Here is a 16,401-nt window from a genome sequence, read left to right on the forward strand (position 1 = left end):
TCAGTCTCTCCCTTCTTTTCCCTTTCCATTATAGAATGGCAAAAAGAAACAAAAGGAGATGACATGCCCTGGTAAAGCCTTTGAGAATATAAACCTAAAACAGATCAGGATGAGAAGGTTTGCATTCAATGAAAATCCACCTGGCATCCCAATTCCTAGTTGTACCATTCTAAGCCTTACATTCCTACTCCTTGGGAAACCTTATCATCGCCCATTCCCCTGACAAATTTGAACATGGTGTGTGTGTGTATGTGTGTGTGTATTGGGGGAAATTCACAAAACATGAAAGCTTCTATAGGTGAATTCTTTCCCTGCCAATGCCCTCTAAGCAAACTGAGTGGTAGCACAAAATCAAAGCTAAGGCCATGGTACTTTTTTCAAGTTAGAAAAAAGAAGGCCCATGTCTGAATGACAACTACATGTACATAGGTCAAAGGGTATGAATCTGTTTACATACCAGAGGTTAAATGGTGAAACACTTATTACACATTTAATTGGGAACATTTAATCAGAGATGGCAACCACATAAGTACCAACTATTTAGGTGCCTGATTAAAAAGGAAAGAGACTAAACTAAGAGCTAATAATAATCTTTAAGACTAGCATTTCAAAAACAACTTAAATTGGTTAACTGGCAAAGCCTGTTATTTGTTTTTCTTCTGAGAAAATGAAGCTGACAAAGGGAAGGCTCTGCAAACACTAAGGTTTTTTTTTAGCCATTAGAGTGGCTTTCACAACCAATGGTTTGGTTTCATTTTAAAGCAACTATGACATTGATTATACATTAAGATTACTTATTTAAAATACCAAATTATTCATCACCCATTTGATCTTAAGAGCAGCTCCCAAACTCTTTACTTAGATAAAGAATAACATTATTTATACCTGTAAGATCATCTACCATTTGTTACATGTCAATAGCTGACATATAGATTCAGATTACTTTGGCAACCTCATAAATAAGTCAGAAAAAGGATACTTTTTTGGTACAGAACACCTATATCTGGAAAGAATGTAACACAGAGAAACAACCCTAGGCCCTCCAGTCAGACAGACAGGTATAACCTTGACTCAGTCCTGCACCACCTACATAACCTCAAACGTCACTTAATCGTTCTCAATCTGGCTTCATCATCAGTAAAATGCAGGACATTCTCTACATGTCTGTGAGTGTCCAGATGTGCGTTGGGCTGGTGTGCAGAAACGCAGCCTCCTGCTCCTCAAGCATCCATTGTGGAGAGGGGACTTAAGTTCCATCCCTCCTCCCTTGAAGGTGGTGCAGTAAGAAGGGGCCATGTGATCTCTGAAGGGGGAGATTGGCTTGACCCTGACTTGTAGCCTTGACTCTCTTACGAAAAGTGGGGGAGTGCTCTTGCTCCTGTGGCCTCCATGCTATGAGCAAAAGAGGCAGCCTTTGGCAGGCCCAGCAATTTCTAGGATCTCTCCATTTCAGCCTCCCTATCTGTGACTGTGACCGACTTGGTGGCTAAAGGGCATCTGTCTTCAATTCATGAGGTCGGCAGTAAGGAGTCCCATTACCAAGGGCTAAACTATATCATCCAAGATGCGTCACCAGGGACTTTGGGTCATAAATTGATCATTCAGTTGCCAGTTAGCTCCTTGTGTCTGTTTATAAATGAGTTGGAAACCTGGGAGAGAGGGGTGTGAGGTAATCTACCACCCTCACATTCTTAGAGTTTCTGTGATGATCAGAAATAATGTATGTAAAAACCGAAATAAAGGATATATGCAAAGTTCTTTATATCATACGCTCCATAAATAACTATATTTGTGTGGGTTGGGAAGAGTTTAAAAACCTTCTGAAAACTGAAGAGTTGCTTTGACAGAAGAACCAGCCTGATGGGCAGGCACCCTCTCATAAAATGAGTTGGGACTGTTCCCTCCTCTATGTTCTGAAAGATTTTGCGTAGGACTCATTACTTCTTCCTTAAATGCTAGATAGAATTCACCAGTGAAGCCATCTGGGCTTATATAAAGGTTTTTAACTATGAACTCAGTTTATTTCATTAATATAGGGCTGTTCAAGTTTTCCATCTCTTCTTGGGTCAGTTCTGGTAATTTGTGCCTTTCGAGAAATTTGCCTATTTCACCTGGGTTGTCAAATTTATTGGTACACAGTTGTTCATATTATTCTCTTATTGTCCTTTTAATGTATGAAGGGTCTATACTGATGTCCCCTCTTTCATTCCTGATATAGGTAATTTGTTTCTTTCCTCTTTTTTTTTACCTTGATTGACCTATCTAGAGGTTTATCAACTTTGAAGGCATTCTCTACTTCCTAAGGATGTTACTGAGTTTTATTGGCAGCCAAGATCTCTCTTCTCTAGGCTCACTGAAAAGGTTTCCTTTAGTCCCCTTTCAGAAAGACAGCTGAAACAAGGTCCTTGGCTGTTATCTGAAGTAGGCCTTTTTGGAGGCTAAATTTTCACAGAATAGTCCCACAATGGGGAGGAAGGGAGCCACTCACAGTATTTATAAAGGTATTTGGTATTTTAAATATCTAGGGGCTTAGGCCCAACCTTGCTGCTGAACACAATGACCCTCCCTCAATAATGATAGATTTTTTTTAAACTTTTTACTTTGGAGTAATTATAGATTTACAGAAGCTGCAAAAATAGTGCAGAGAGGTCCCGTGGTACCTTCACACATTTTCCTCCACTGGTTATATCTCACATAATTGTAGTGCAATATCAAAACCAGGAAACTGACATTGGTACAATGTGTGTGCATAGTTCTATGTCATTTTATCACATGTGTAGATTCTTGTAACCACCACTGCAATCAAGATGCAGAACTGTTCCACTGCCATGAAGATTTCCCTCATGCTACCCACTTTATAGTCACAGCCACCCCCTCCCCTTCTCATCCCCACCATCCCTAACCCCTGGCAACCAATAATTTGTTCTCCATCCCTATAATTTTGTCATTTCTAGAATGTTATATAAATGAAACCATATAGTATGTGACCTTTTGAGATTGGATTTTTTTCACTCAGCATAATGCCTTTGAGATCCACCCAGGCTGTTTGTGTATCAATAGTTTGTTCCATTTTATTGCTGAGTAGTATCCATGGTATGGATGCTGTTTAACCATTCACCTATTGTAGGACATTTTGTTTGTTTCCAGTTTGGGTCTATTACAAATAAAGTTGTTATGAACAACCATGTACAGTTTTTTGTGTAAACAGAAGTTTTCATTTCTCTGGGATAAATCCTCAGAAATAAAATCGCTGGGTCATATGGTAATTTCAACTTTAGTTTTATAAGAAACTGCAAAAATGTTTTCCAGAGTGGCCATACCATTTTACATTCCCACCAGCAATGGATGAGAGTTCCAGACTTTAAAACAGAAATGAGTCACTGATGATGCGTCAACTGTAGTCTCTTGAGTGGGTACAGAACACAGTAATAAGCAATCTGAGAGAAGGAAAAAACTAGAATATTGTACAGGAAAATTAAAGCAGAGATTCCCATGCTTTAAGAAATACTGGCAAAAATTCCTTACCTTCTTTAAACTGTATCCAGCATGGAAAATAATTGGAGGCAGCAGAATGTTGAAAAAGACCTCTGGATCAAATGTTACCTAAAAGTTTAAAAAGAAAAAAAGCCAATTTTTGTTGAATACCAATTGGTGCCATAATATTTGCTTAATATTTGCTTAAGCCACTGACTAAAGTTTGAATATTTAAAACAAATGACATAAATGTGAAAAAATCACAGACTCAGCACAGTAGAGAAGCCACAGCTCCCATGAGCACTGGCCTGTTCTTCTCCACACAGCACTTCTGCCTTCTACTCTTGGTGTGTTGTTGAATGTGTATTAAGATACAACAATTCAATGCAATTCTGAGAACTCACAGAAAGCTTCTGGTCAATGTTCTTAAACAAGAAATGAAAACATCTTGATTTTTATCAAACCTTTATAAAGGTTCAACTACAATAAAAGATGCAGTCATGATTCTTTATTAATTTCCTGTATCCTACCACATAATAATTTATAGACATAATCTTACTGAATTTAAGTCTCTTTTGAGCGACCAGCCATTTGTGATACGTAATGTGGACTAGATCAAAGTCTCCAGTGGTGCTAGTGACTTCCTGAATATCAACATAAATTCATCAACTCTAAGGGGACTAAAACTACCTGTAGGCAACCAGGGAAATCACTCTGAAACTATCAGCAAAGCCCTATCGCATCCAGAAAAGAATTAAACATTCTACAAAGCCTCCTAACCTTTTTAAAGAATTTGTTCACGTTGGTAGATTAACTGGCTCTTATTTCAATTAATTATTTGAAATCTCCATTCTAATTATTAAATGTAAACAGCCATTAGTGTGGTATTACACTGGGTATCTTTCTCAGTTGCATTTAATTTCACAAATGTTTATGCAAATCCCATGCATTCTTATGAAGGGTTGAGAGCCAAGAGTTCACTAGGACCGCCCTTAGGGACAGAGAGGAGATGGGCATGTTGAACGCTCCAGGTTGAGAATAATTTTCTTTAAGGATTATGGCAGGTCCTGAGAACAATAATAATTTAATTTTTGGAGCACAGGCTACACTCTTTGACTGCAAGCCTTCACATATTAAAGGGGTCTCCACAACTTGGATCCCCAGACTTTATACGGAAGCCTTCCTGCTGATAAGCCCGGGTCTATAAGGTACTAGAATGTATGTGGATAAATACAGATCTTGTGCTTATCCTGGAAATCACCCAAGTGAAGTGAAGAGATATATAATCCCTTTTCCTGTGGAGTATTTTAGCTACCCCCAACATTAAATGAAAAACAACATGTGGACTCAAATTCTAAGACAACAAGACATTTTTCCTCTGAAGATTCATTAAGCCTTTGGCATCAATCACCAATGAGAGTGGGAAACTCAATAAATGTTTGTAGAATATGGTAAAATAACCACGAAGAAGTAAGAATAACACTTCTGAACACTGATTATTAACAAGCTAAAAGAAAAATAAGAAACCAATCTTAATTTAAGAAAGAAACAATCTCATCCCTAAACCATAACAAGAGTAACAGACATAATCAAAAAGAGATGGGAGTTAGAGAGAGGAGCTGAGTGGGATGTACGAACCCACTGCACCACTGGTGGCCCACATCAGTCTGACAAAGCTAAAAGGCTCAAGTTCAAATCTGGTTCCTTCTCCTCATCACAGTCCAAAAGCTTCCTAGCCAAACTGACAGCCAGGAATGTTACTCATGTTCCAGGAGTGTGAAAAGATTTCTGTTCACAAAGTTGAGACAGAATCGGAAAATCAAAAACCACGTCAGGACCAAAGTGGCTGAGTGGCCCGAGCTCACCTTCCTCAGCATGTCATTCTGCTCTACACTGTTGACCTTGCCAGGGCTGATTTCTCCTTTCAGGGTGTATTCGAAGAACTTCCCACTGACATTCACTAATAAGGTGCTGAAGGCCCTGTCTTCCTGAGTGCAGCTGAGTGACTTGTCGTGACCACTGGTGGCAGTGGTGCCGTACCTCAGGATCACCCCGACGATGAGCCCTGAAACAGAGTGGAAGAAAACATCAGGCCTGTGGAAGGACACAGAGAGCGTGGGAATAATGGCAACAACTAAGAAACTCTGAAGTAATCTTAGAGACCAGGTAGATGATGTGTATTTTAGGGACAACTACACAGTCCTTCAAAAGGGTTAAGAATCCATCTATTCTGGTTTGAGTCCCTCAGCCACCAAGAGGACAAGGTAGGACAGTACCTTTCGGGATTATGACAGTACTCCGAGTACTCTGAACCACTGAGCATGTCTCATTTCTCAGGTTTTTGCTGGAGGAAGATGGGGTGATAAGAGGCAAAGTTTTTTTCTGCCTAGCACAGCACAAAGCAGAACCACTGAGCTCTTTGATTTGCACCAGCAGCATCCCTCAGGCCATCCGCCAGCGAGGACAAGGCCTCGGGAATTTCTAGTTGTTACAAATGCAATTTGTTTTGCCACACACTAGAGGAAGGGAAAAAAAGAAAAGAAATGTTTTTGCTGAGGTCATTTCAAGTATTGGGTATCATGGAGAAAATAATTACATCCCTTAGGGAGCTAAACAGCACAGTGCCAATTTTCGCAGTCATGATTCAGGGACTGGAGAGCTGGCTTCTTGGGGCTATGCCATTGACACAGCTAGCATAATTAGCTGCAAGTCTTTCCGTCTCATTCTGTTCTTAGCAGGGTTTTCCCTTTAGGAGGAAAAAACCAGCAAAATTGGGTGTAAGCATTTAATTCCATGAGTTATGAAGAAATGTTGCTCCCCTGGTCCTGGACATGAGTCACATGCCCAAGTAAAAATGAGTGAAATGTGGGAAAAAAAGAAAACATAAATAACCACCAGACACTTTCCACAATTCTCTCTTAGGTGGAAAACTTCAGACTTCTTTCTATATTCAGTTCTTTGCTAGCAATATTAAGAGAGAGAATGGTAAAATGCTCCCCCATCTCATTTTGCCATTAATGGAGAAAGTTATATGAGAAAAAGAAAGAAAATGTTTATTATATCCTATGTATAATGTTCTACAATATCTCTTATCACCAAGACATATGAGAACTCACAAGACATTGTTGAAGAACAAATAATATATAAAATCCAGAAAGATATAGTTTTTTAAGCCAAACTCTGTGCTCTGTGTCTGTATTGCTTTATTATTGTTGTGGTGGTTCTTGTTGTTAAAGACCTGTACTAACATACTTGAACTTTGTTGACTTTTGTGAAAAAATAAAGTTGTAAAATTTTACTACAAATTAAAAATGAGGTTCTTAATAATCTCAATTTGAGAGCTTGGTCTCTGCCCTCTGGAAGGTACACACATGGTTTACATTTGGCAGCCAATCAAATAGACTGGGGTCCTGAGCAGTCTCTTTTTCTGGCTTGGCTGTGCCAACTCTCAGGGAAATTTGTCATACGAGGTGCCCATAAGGGGCCTTTGTCATCCTCACCTTCGTTGTGTCAACCTGTACAACGAAGGTCCTTTACTCTCTTAGACTATTTTGGGGAGTAAACTTTCTAGATCTTGTGAAGGCTGCATCCTTTGCACTCTCTTGTGGGGACGCCTCTAGCGTGTTATTGATTTGTGTCACTATTAACGTATATCTCATCAATGGCCAGACGATGGATCCTTTAAATTGGGGAAACGTCTAAATTGGTGAATTTTTAGAGCACTCTCATAAACAGCCATTTTATTGGTACCTATGAAAAAACAAATTAGAAGGTGGTAAAAAAAAATAGCTAACCTAAGAACTCCCTCAGTTTAAAACAAAACAAAACAAAACAAAAAAACCAGTTTGGGAAGCCTCATTTGTGGCCTCAACTTACCCTCAATGGGTCTTACAGATGCTAATGAACAGGAGATTATTTGTTAATTAGGTTGATTAACAGGAAAATAAGAACCTGAGAGAAAAGTCTATAGATTTCTTTCTAACCAGGTGAAAATTTTAAAGGGACTCGTCCCAAAAGGATAAAAATCTTTAGATGGTTATTAAGAAATGGGATAAACAAAACAGATGTTAATGGGATTAAAACAAAAGGTTTTGATACAACACTACCTAAGGTTGGATGGGCCAAAGGGACCCCCTATGGCCCCCAACATTAAAGGGCCCCAAACAAGTCCACTCTATTTACCCCAGTTAAATATATATATGCTTTTTACCCAATTGTAACCCAATTTTTACCCAGTGTGTAACCAGGCCTCTTGACAAAATTAATGATGGCTAAACATCTTGAGATAGTAGATCATACATTTAACTCTATACAGAATTAATTGTAATAGTGCAACTCTAGATGTGGGAAGAAGCAACAAGGGAAAACATCCCCTGGATCATAACAGACTAGTAAAACAGAAGATCCAGAGAATTTGAGGTTATTAACAGGGCCTAATCCAAAATTTAGCACATCAAGTGGCCTATCAACACAATCCTCATCTGATCTAGGAATGAGCCTTCTTAGCACCTTGGGACAAATTGGTCAAGAAATGCCGCCCAAACCTTGGTCTAATTTACGACCAAGAGGAGGCGCTGTGGAAAAAAAAATGTTGCCTGCCATTCCAGTAAACAAAGAATATTGCCGGCCATCAGCTGCCAATGTAACCACACCCCCCAACCCAAGGTGTGCCCTGGGGAGAATTCAGATGGAGAAAAACATGATATGCACATAGATAGTTAAAATGCATATCAAAGGAATAATTTCAATGAGCCAGACTCTTGCATCTTCGCAGACATAGAAAAGTGCTAAATTCATTAACTTGACAGGTCTGGTTTTTGTGATTAGCGGTAATCTTTTGATGTTCGACTACACATTTGGGTTTTTTTCCTGCAAAAACTCCTATATATCCTGGCTCCTCCCTTACCTCTTTGGAACAGATCCTCCGAGCTATCTGAGAGGCTGTTTCCTGGGCTGTATAGTACTCAGTAAGGTCCCTGAATAAAACACGGTTTTCTTCAGTTAACAGTGTCTTCATCAGGAAACCAAAATAAGTCATTTACAAAAGGCTATCCTTCTCCCAAATCAATAGCTGCTTTACATAATTCACTGTTTCTTTTCTGTACTAGCCTCATTATTTGCAGAGCTAACTAAAAAAAATAAACCACAATAGCACAGGGTCTTCACAATGACAACTATTCTAACAATAGAGGAGTTGTGATACTGTGATTTATAATAAGAAATATATATTTGGTCTTTGTCCCAGTTTCCTGGTACAGAGCTCCTAAAACCCCCAGAATCTCTGAAGTGCTAAGTGTCTTTTTTTTTTTTTTTTAAACATCTTTATTGAAGTATAATTGCTTTACAATGGTGTGCTAGCTTCTGCTAGTGTCTTTTTGTATGCTAATGAGATGACTGGTGGCTGGGGGTTCCCGGATTAGCCTCAGAATGAGGGCTGGTTGCCAGGGGAACCAACCAGGTGATTAGAGAGTTGGAACTTTTTAAATTATTTATTTATTTATTTAGGCTGCGCAGGGTCTTCATTGTGGCATGCGGGATCTTTTTAGTTGCGGCATGAGGACTTCCTAGTTGCGGCATGCAGACTCTTAGTTGTGGCATGCGAACTCTTAGTTGCAGCATGCATGCGGGATCTAGTTCCCCAACCAGGGATCGAACCTGAGCCCCCTGCACTGGGAGCACGGAGTCTTACCCACTGGATGACCAGGGAAGTCCCAAGAGTTGGAACTTTTAATTCCACCCCACCCCCTGACCTCCATGCAGGGAAGAGGAGCTAGAGGTTAAGTGGATCACTAATGGCCAATGATTTAATTAATCATACCTATGTAATGAAGCCTCAATAAAAATCCCCAAAGTACACAGGTTCAGAGAGGTTCTGGGTTGGTGCACACGTGGAGCACCAGAGAGGGTAGCTCACCTGAAGAGGGCATGGAAGCTCCATGTCCCTTTCCACATACCTTACCTTATACATCTCTTCCATCTGGCGGTTCCTGAGTTATATCCTTTGATAATAAACCAGTAATATAGTAAGTAAATGGGCTTCCTGAGTTCTTTGAGCTATTTTAGCAAATGATCAAAGCTAAGGAGGGGAACATGAGAACCTCTGATTTATAGCCAGTTGGTCAGAAGTTCAGGTGATAACCTGGACTTGTGACTTACCTCTGAAGTGAGAGGGGCAGGGGTCTTAATGAGGCCTGTGGGATCTGATGCTATTTCCAAGTAGATAGTGTCAGAGTTGAGTTAAATTGTGGGATACTCAGTCGGTATCCACTAGAGAGCTGGAGAATTGCTTTGGTGTGAGAAAACTCCCACACATGTGGTCACAGAAATGTCCAGTGAGAGTATTGAGAGCAGAAGGGAAACAGGAGATTTTTCCTTACAGGAGGCTTTTATTTGCAGCCAAATTCCTCAACTACAGGAAATACCCTCGCAGTCTCTCTCCGTAATCATCACCATCATACCTAGAACCATTATTAGATGACGAATATTAAAAATAATAATACATATTTATAAAATCTTTCCCTCCCTACCCGGGTCCAATGTGCCCATGCTAAAGATGTGATGGAGACAGTGAAGGTGATGATGCTGCCCCCTTGTGTTAAAATATAGCAACAAAGCCCCCTCACAGCAAAGATACAGGTTAAAACGTCCTGATTGATAGTTTTGACCAAAAATATACCAAGCAACAGGATTTGCTGCTAATTCAAGGTAGAGTTTGAGTAGCTCCTCAGACATTTAGATTCATATTTATTACAACTGTAGCCCATGGCACAAAAGGACAGTCATTGCTATATTAAGTTCACGTGTGGCATCTTCCACTTCAGAAAAAATAAGACATTAGGACTGCAGATGGGTATTTTAGGGAGAATATAACAAAGACTTGGAAAAAACATGAATGGCACATTTTCATCTTCTAGATATGGAAGACATCCTCTGACAGGGAACTATAAAGAGGTCATAACTACAAGGAATTAGAATTTGACATTAGGTATTTTTCAAAGCTCAGAAACTTCAGTATTCCCAAAAAAATGATGGAGAACAATAGAGGCATTAAGGACTTACTGGATCAACATCATAGTGTTCCAGATTACAAAGAGCAATCATCTACTGTGTGTGGGCCAGAAAAATATCACATGTCAGCTGATGAAAAGAGACTCACTGATTTCACAGGTATATGACTAATGCTAGGAAAGAATTCAGTTTTGAACTTTTACAGAAAGCAAATATACATGAAATTCCTTTGACATCTGATGTGGCTTAAAGCAACATGGTGAACTCCAAAGGTGCAAAAATTCAAGACTTTTTCAGTAGAAAAAACTCAAGACTGTTTCAACTTTTGAGTATGAAAAAACTCCTGTATTTGCATATTGTGCTGATGGTATACAACTGCCAACTTTTCTAATGTTTAAAAGAAACACATAGGGCTTCCCTGGTGGCGCAGTGGTTGAGAATCTGCCTGCCAATGCAGGGGACACGGGTTTGAGCCCTGGTCTGGGAAGATCCCACATGCCGCGGAGCGACTAGGCCCATGAGCCACAATTGCTGAGCCTGCGCGTCTGGAGCCTGTGCTCCGCAACAAGAGAGGCCGCGATAGTGAGAGGCCCGCGCCCCGCGATGAAGAGTGGCCCCCGCTTGCCACAGCTAGAGAAAGCCCTCGCACAGAAACGAAGACCCAACACAGCCATAAATAAATAAATAAATTAATTAAAAAAAAAAAAGAAACACATAACCAAAAAAAGAACCCTATATACAATTTATGCATGTGCCCATTGGTGGTATGAGGAAGGAACTTAATTATGGACAAAGCATGGTTCAAAAATGCTACGAGGCCATTGAAGGAACTAGCCCCCACTAGTCTGGTGCCAGTTTTTGTGACTCAGGTTGTTGGGAAGACAGTTGAACAAATCGACACTCAGCTGTAATTCTAGACAGCTATCCACCTGCTGCAATATTTAAATGTCTCTATTAATAAGCCTTTGTTAAGGAGCTGGGAACAGGTGCATGGATGTACTATTCTCTAACGAGACTCCACCTTCCCTTATATGAGCTACTGGGAGCAGATGATCATCAGTTCGGTTTGGCCGCCGCTATGGGGATTTTTACAGCACTGCAGGAGTTGTTCTGAGTTCTAAAGTTTCATCTGAAATTCTGAGAAAAGAAAGAGTCCCATTCCACATCCCGTTACACAGTGTTTGAAGAGAGTGATAACTATTTCTAATTGAGCAAATAAAGAGGATGCAATGGATGCCAGCAGTGACAATGATTTTTCAGGTTTGGGGGTCATTTAAGCGACTCTGGTTTTAAGAACGTATGTTACAGCCTTTTCAATATCCTTTTCTACTTGTTCTATTACTTATTATGCAGCTGTGCTATTCATTGATATATTCGTTTCAAGGAGAATTCATTTAAAATATTTTTGTTACTTGTTTTGAATATGTAATGAAATACTTTTTAAAAACAATTTTATTGAGGTACAATTTACATACCATAAAATTCCCCGTTTTAAGTGTACAATTCAATGATTTTATTATATTCGCAGAGTTGTGCAATTATCACAATCTAATTTGGAACATTTCCTTTTGCAGTCACTCTCTGTTTCCCACTCCCAGCCCCAGGCAACTGATCTATTTTCTGTCTCTATAGATTTGCCTTTTCTGGACATTTCATATGAATGGAATCATACAATATGTACTCTTTTGTGTCTGGCTTCTTTGTCTTAGCATACTGTTTTCAAGGCTCACCCAGTGTGGAAGAAAGGTATTAGTACTTCATTACTTTTTATTGTTGAATAGTATTCCATTGTATGGATATACCATATTTTGTTTATCCATTCACCAGTTGATGAGCATTTGCGTTGGTTCCACTTTTCTGCTATTATGAATAATGAACATTTGCATACAAGTCTGTATGGACATATGTTTTCATTTCTCTAGAGTTGAAACCTAGGAGCAGAACTGCTGTGTCATATGGTAAATCTATGTTTACTACTTTAAGAACTGTCCAACTGTTTTCCATTTGGGAAACTGTATACCATTTTATACAATTTATATCCCCACCAGCAAAGTATGAGAGTTACAGTTTGTTTACATGCTCTACAACACTTGTTATTGTCTTTTGATTGTATCTATTTTAGAGAGTGTTAAGTGATATCTCACTGTAGTTTTAATTTGCATTTCCCTAATGCCTAATGATGTCAAGCATACTTTTATGTGCTTATGAGTCATTTGTATATCTTCTTTGGTGAAATGTCCATTAATTCAAATCTTTTGCCATGTTTAAATTGGACTGTCTTACTGAATTGTAAGAGATCTTGATGTATTGTGATACAAGTTCCTTATTGAATATATGATTTGAAAATATTTTCTTCCAGTCTGTGGCTTGTTTTTTCTTTTCTTTCTTTTTTTAAACTTCCTTGATGCTGTCTTCTTAAATTTTTTCTTACTTTTTAAATTGTCTTAACAATAAAATGGACTTTTTCCTTTGGGAAAAAGTCTTTGAATTTTTAGATTTTATTTTTTATTGAGGTAACGTTGGTTAATAACATCATATAAAAGTTTCATGGGTACAACATTATATTTCTACTTCTGTATACACTATGGCATAGATTCATTTAAGCACCACCACGATCAGGATACCAAACAGTTCTATCACTTCCAAGAAAACTCCCTTGTACTATATCCCTTGACAGTTACACCTTCACCCTATCTATAACGCCAGGAACCACTGATTTGTTTCCTATTACTAGAGTTTTGTCTTTTCAAGGTTAAAAAGAGTCATATAGTATGTGACCTTTTGAGATTGGCTTCCCTTGCTCAGCCAAACACCTTTGAGATTCACCCAAATATGAATTAACACTTCATTCCTTTTTACTGTTGAGTAGTATTCCATTGTGAGAATACACTACCGTTTGTTTATCCACTCACCTGTTGAGGGACATCTGGTTTGTTTTCAGCTTTTGGATATCACAAATAAGGCTGCTATGAACATCCATAAAACAGGGTTTTATGTGAACATGTTTTCAATTCTCTAGGGCAAGTACCCAGAGTGGGACTGCTCAGTCATTGGGCAAGTGTATGTTTAAATTTATAAGAATTGGTCAAATCATTTCCCAGAGTTACTATACCATTTTGCAACTATCTACCCACCGCCAAGCAATGTATGAGAGTTCTAGTTGCTTCGAATCTGATAACTCCTGACAATACAACAGAAAATCTGTGAATCGCCAATCAGCCACCCAATGCTATTCTGATAAAGGTTGACTTTAAAGAAATAAACTGAGCCTGTAGCCCTTCAAGACAAATGTTCTGTCTTGCTTCCATCAGTATATGAGATACTAAAACAGTGAAAATCAGGCCCATCAGCCAAGAGTTCAACCTCCAATCCAATGTTCCTCTTCTTCAACAGCTAAAATTCCAAAGATTTGATTAAAACCAACATGGAACAAGTTTATGTGAGTCAAAAAACACCATCATTTCTAAGTAGTTTCCCCAAATATGGAATGTCACAGTTAAGAATAAGAGGAAGAAAATGACTTTAGGGGTTAGATATCTACTTGGGAAAACAAGATATGGAAAAATCATTATATTGTCCCATGAAGTTCTTGGGACACCAGGAACATCTTCTCATCATTGCTATGCTGCACAGCATTTCTCTATGGGTGACCAGATACCACATACATTCTGACAGTCTTTACAAAATGGAGATGCCCATTTTAGTATATAATGGAAGAGTGGGAGAGTCTTTCATTGAAAACTAGGAACCAAGGAGGCAGACTTGGACTCGATGACTGAACTTTTTTTTAATAGATCTTTATTGGATTATAATTGCTTCACAATACTGTCTTAGTTTCTGTTGTACAACAAAGTGAATCAGCGATATGCATATATATATCCCCACATCCTCTCCCTCTTGAGCCTCCCTCCCACCCTCCCTATCCCACCCCTCTAGGTCATCGCAAAGCACCGAGCTGATCTCCCTGTGCTATACTGCTGCTTCCCACTAGCTAACTATTTTACATTTGGTAGTGTATATATGTCGATGCTATTCTCACTTGGCCCCAGCTTCTCCCTCCCCGCCCCCGTGTCCTCAAGTCCATTCTCTATGTCTACGTCTTTATTCCTGCCTGCCACTAGGTTCATCAGTACCATTTTTTTTAGATTCCATATATATGCGTTAGCATACGGTATTTGTTTTTCTCTTTCTGACTTACTTCACTCTGTATGACAGACTCTAGATCCATCCACCTCACTACAAATAACTCAAGTTCGTTCCTTTTTATGGCTCAGTAATATTCCATTGTATATACGTGCCACATCTTCTTTATCCATTCATCTGGATGACTGAACTTTTAACTAGAGTCCAGTATGGTACCCAAGTAAAAACTGATTACACTTGCCTCATTCTAGGAGGGGCCTCTGCTGGCTCAACACCTCCAGGGCCTGGAGAGATTATTTCTGTCTAATCCAGGGCTACAGTCTCAGGAAGCCATTATTGCCACACACCCAAACCACACGCTCCAAGCTCTATCCACCTGGCTCCTTTATCTCCCAATTGGTTCCAAATTTTGATAACAGAGAGAGTATCAGTAATTTAACCCCTCAAATCCCAAGCAATATGGATGACCACTCAAATTCTTAAACATATTTTCTTTAAAATGCTTTTAAAATAAAATTCACAGATTTTGAGAAGATAATGGGAGGCTAGCAGATTCCTGGATAACGTCTAAGGACCTTAAGACAGGTATTTGAATATTTGATTCTGCCTCATACTCTGACATTTCCCAAAATCAAGGACAGTGTACTTGTGGCTGAATCATCACTCAACACATTTTAATTGCTGTTTTGTGTATTCCCCCTTTAATTAAAACACACTAATCAAGTTCAAGTCAACTGCCAAAGGACTACAAATGTTACTACAGCAGATTATCACACATTTTCCTGACCCGTTTGCCACTCTTTAAAGGTCCAGGACAAGACTTTCAGCTAAACATCAGCTACCTTTTGAAATAAATTAATCAATCTTTCCTCTGAGCCTCTGCCTGGAACTCTCTTCCCACTCTCTGCTCCCTAACCATCTTCACTGGGTTAACTCCTACTCGTCCTTCAAGTCACAATGTAGATATCACTTCTTCCAGGCAGGGAAGCCCTTCCTGATACCTCAGGACTGGGTTGGATTCTCCACAATCAGGGCTGCCCTCACAGACTTCAACATGAAAGAGGCTCCCTGGAATTGTTCAGGGCACAATGTACACAACCATATGTGGCAACCCATCTCATCATGCATTTCCGGAACAGTCTCCGATAGTGACTACGTTATCAGAACAATGATTGCACTGCACTGTGACTACCATTTAAGTGCCTGTCCCTCATCCCCAGGGCTAATTTTCCTGAAGGCAATGCTCAATGAGTACTCACCACCCATCCCTGCATCTGACTACCACAACCACTCAGTAAACGACAATAGACTAAGGAGACATTAGCCAGTAGCCATGTGTTAACAAGGAATTACCCCATTTGAGTTATAAGAAAAGAGCCTTAGTTCTGACGCCTAAGGAAGCAACTACATATTTTCAGCCTCTTACCTGACATTAAAATCAAGGATGCCCACCTTTATCAGCCTTTATAATTTGGCCCAAATTAATGAATAAAATTCAAGTACTCTCATAGGTTAAAAAACTTCCAATAATTTTGAGGCATATTACAGAATCTACTTCCTAGAAGCCCTGAATTTAAACAACACTGCAAATAAACAAATGCACTAATCACAGTTATCTTAGAGAGCCATGAAACTGGAACACACGATAGTAACTACATTTGCTGCTCTAGTTACTCCAATTACTAAGGGATGGTTGAGTCTTAAACTGAAATACATGCAAATATATAGATATACACAACTGAAAAGGGCGGGTTTGGAGAACACATGGTAAAATAA

At 39.2% G+C, this 16,401-nt stretch overlaps 1 protein-coding gene across 4 annotated transcripts in view; it reads right to left on the minus strand.

Moving 5' to 3' along the window:
* The window catches only part of SLC9A7 (solute carrier family 9 member A7), a 142,357-nt gene that overhangs the window by 70,648 nt on the left and 55,308 nt on the right, over window positions 1-16,401 (minus strand). For all 4 annotated transcript variants that reach the window (XR_009698899.1, XM_061178270.1, XM_061178269.1 and 1 more), the window contains exons 2-3: window positions 5,340-5,539; window positions 3,526-3,603 (exon numbers count right to left, since the gene is read on the minus strand). Coding sequence is in view for 3 of the 4 variants with exons in the window: in XM_061178270.1 (XP_061034253.1) it covers window positions 3,526-3,603; window positions 5,340-5,539 (278 nt within the window). In the remaining variant the exon portion in view is untranslated. The remainder of the gene's footprint in view (window positions 1-3,525; window positions 3,604-5,339; window positions 5,540-16,401) is intronic.

Source organism: Eubalaena glacialis, chromosome X (assembly GCF_028564815.1).
Source record: "Eubalaena glacialis isolate mEubGla1 chromosome X, mEubGla1.1.hap2.+ XY, whole genome shotgun sequence".
In the NCBI taxonomy this organism is placed as follows: domain Eukaryota; kingdom Metazoa; phylum Chordata; class Mammalia; order Artiodactyla; family Balaenidae; genus Eubalaena; species Eubalaena glacialis.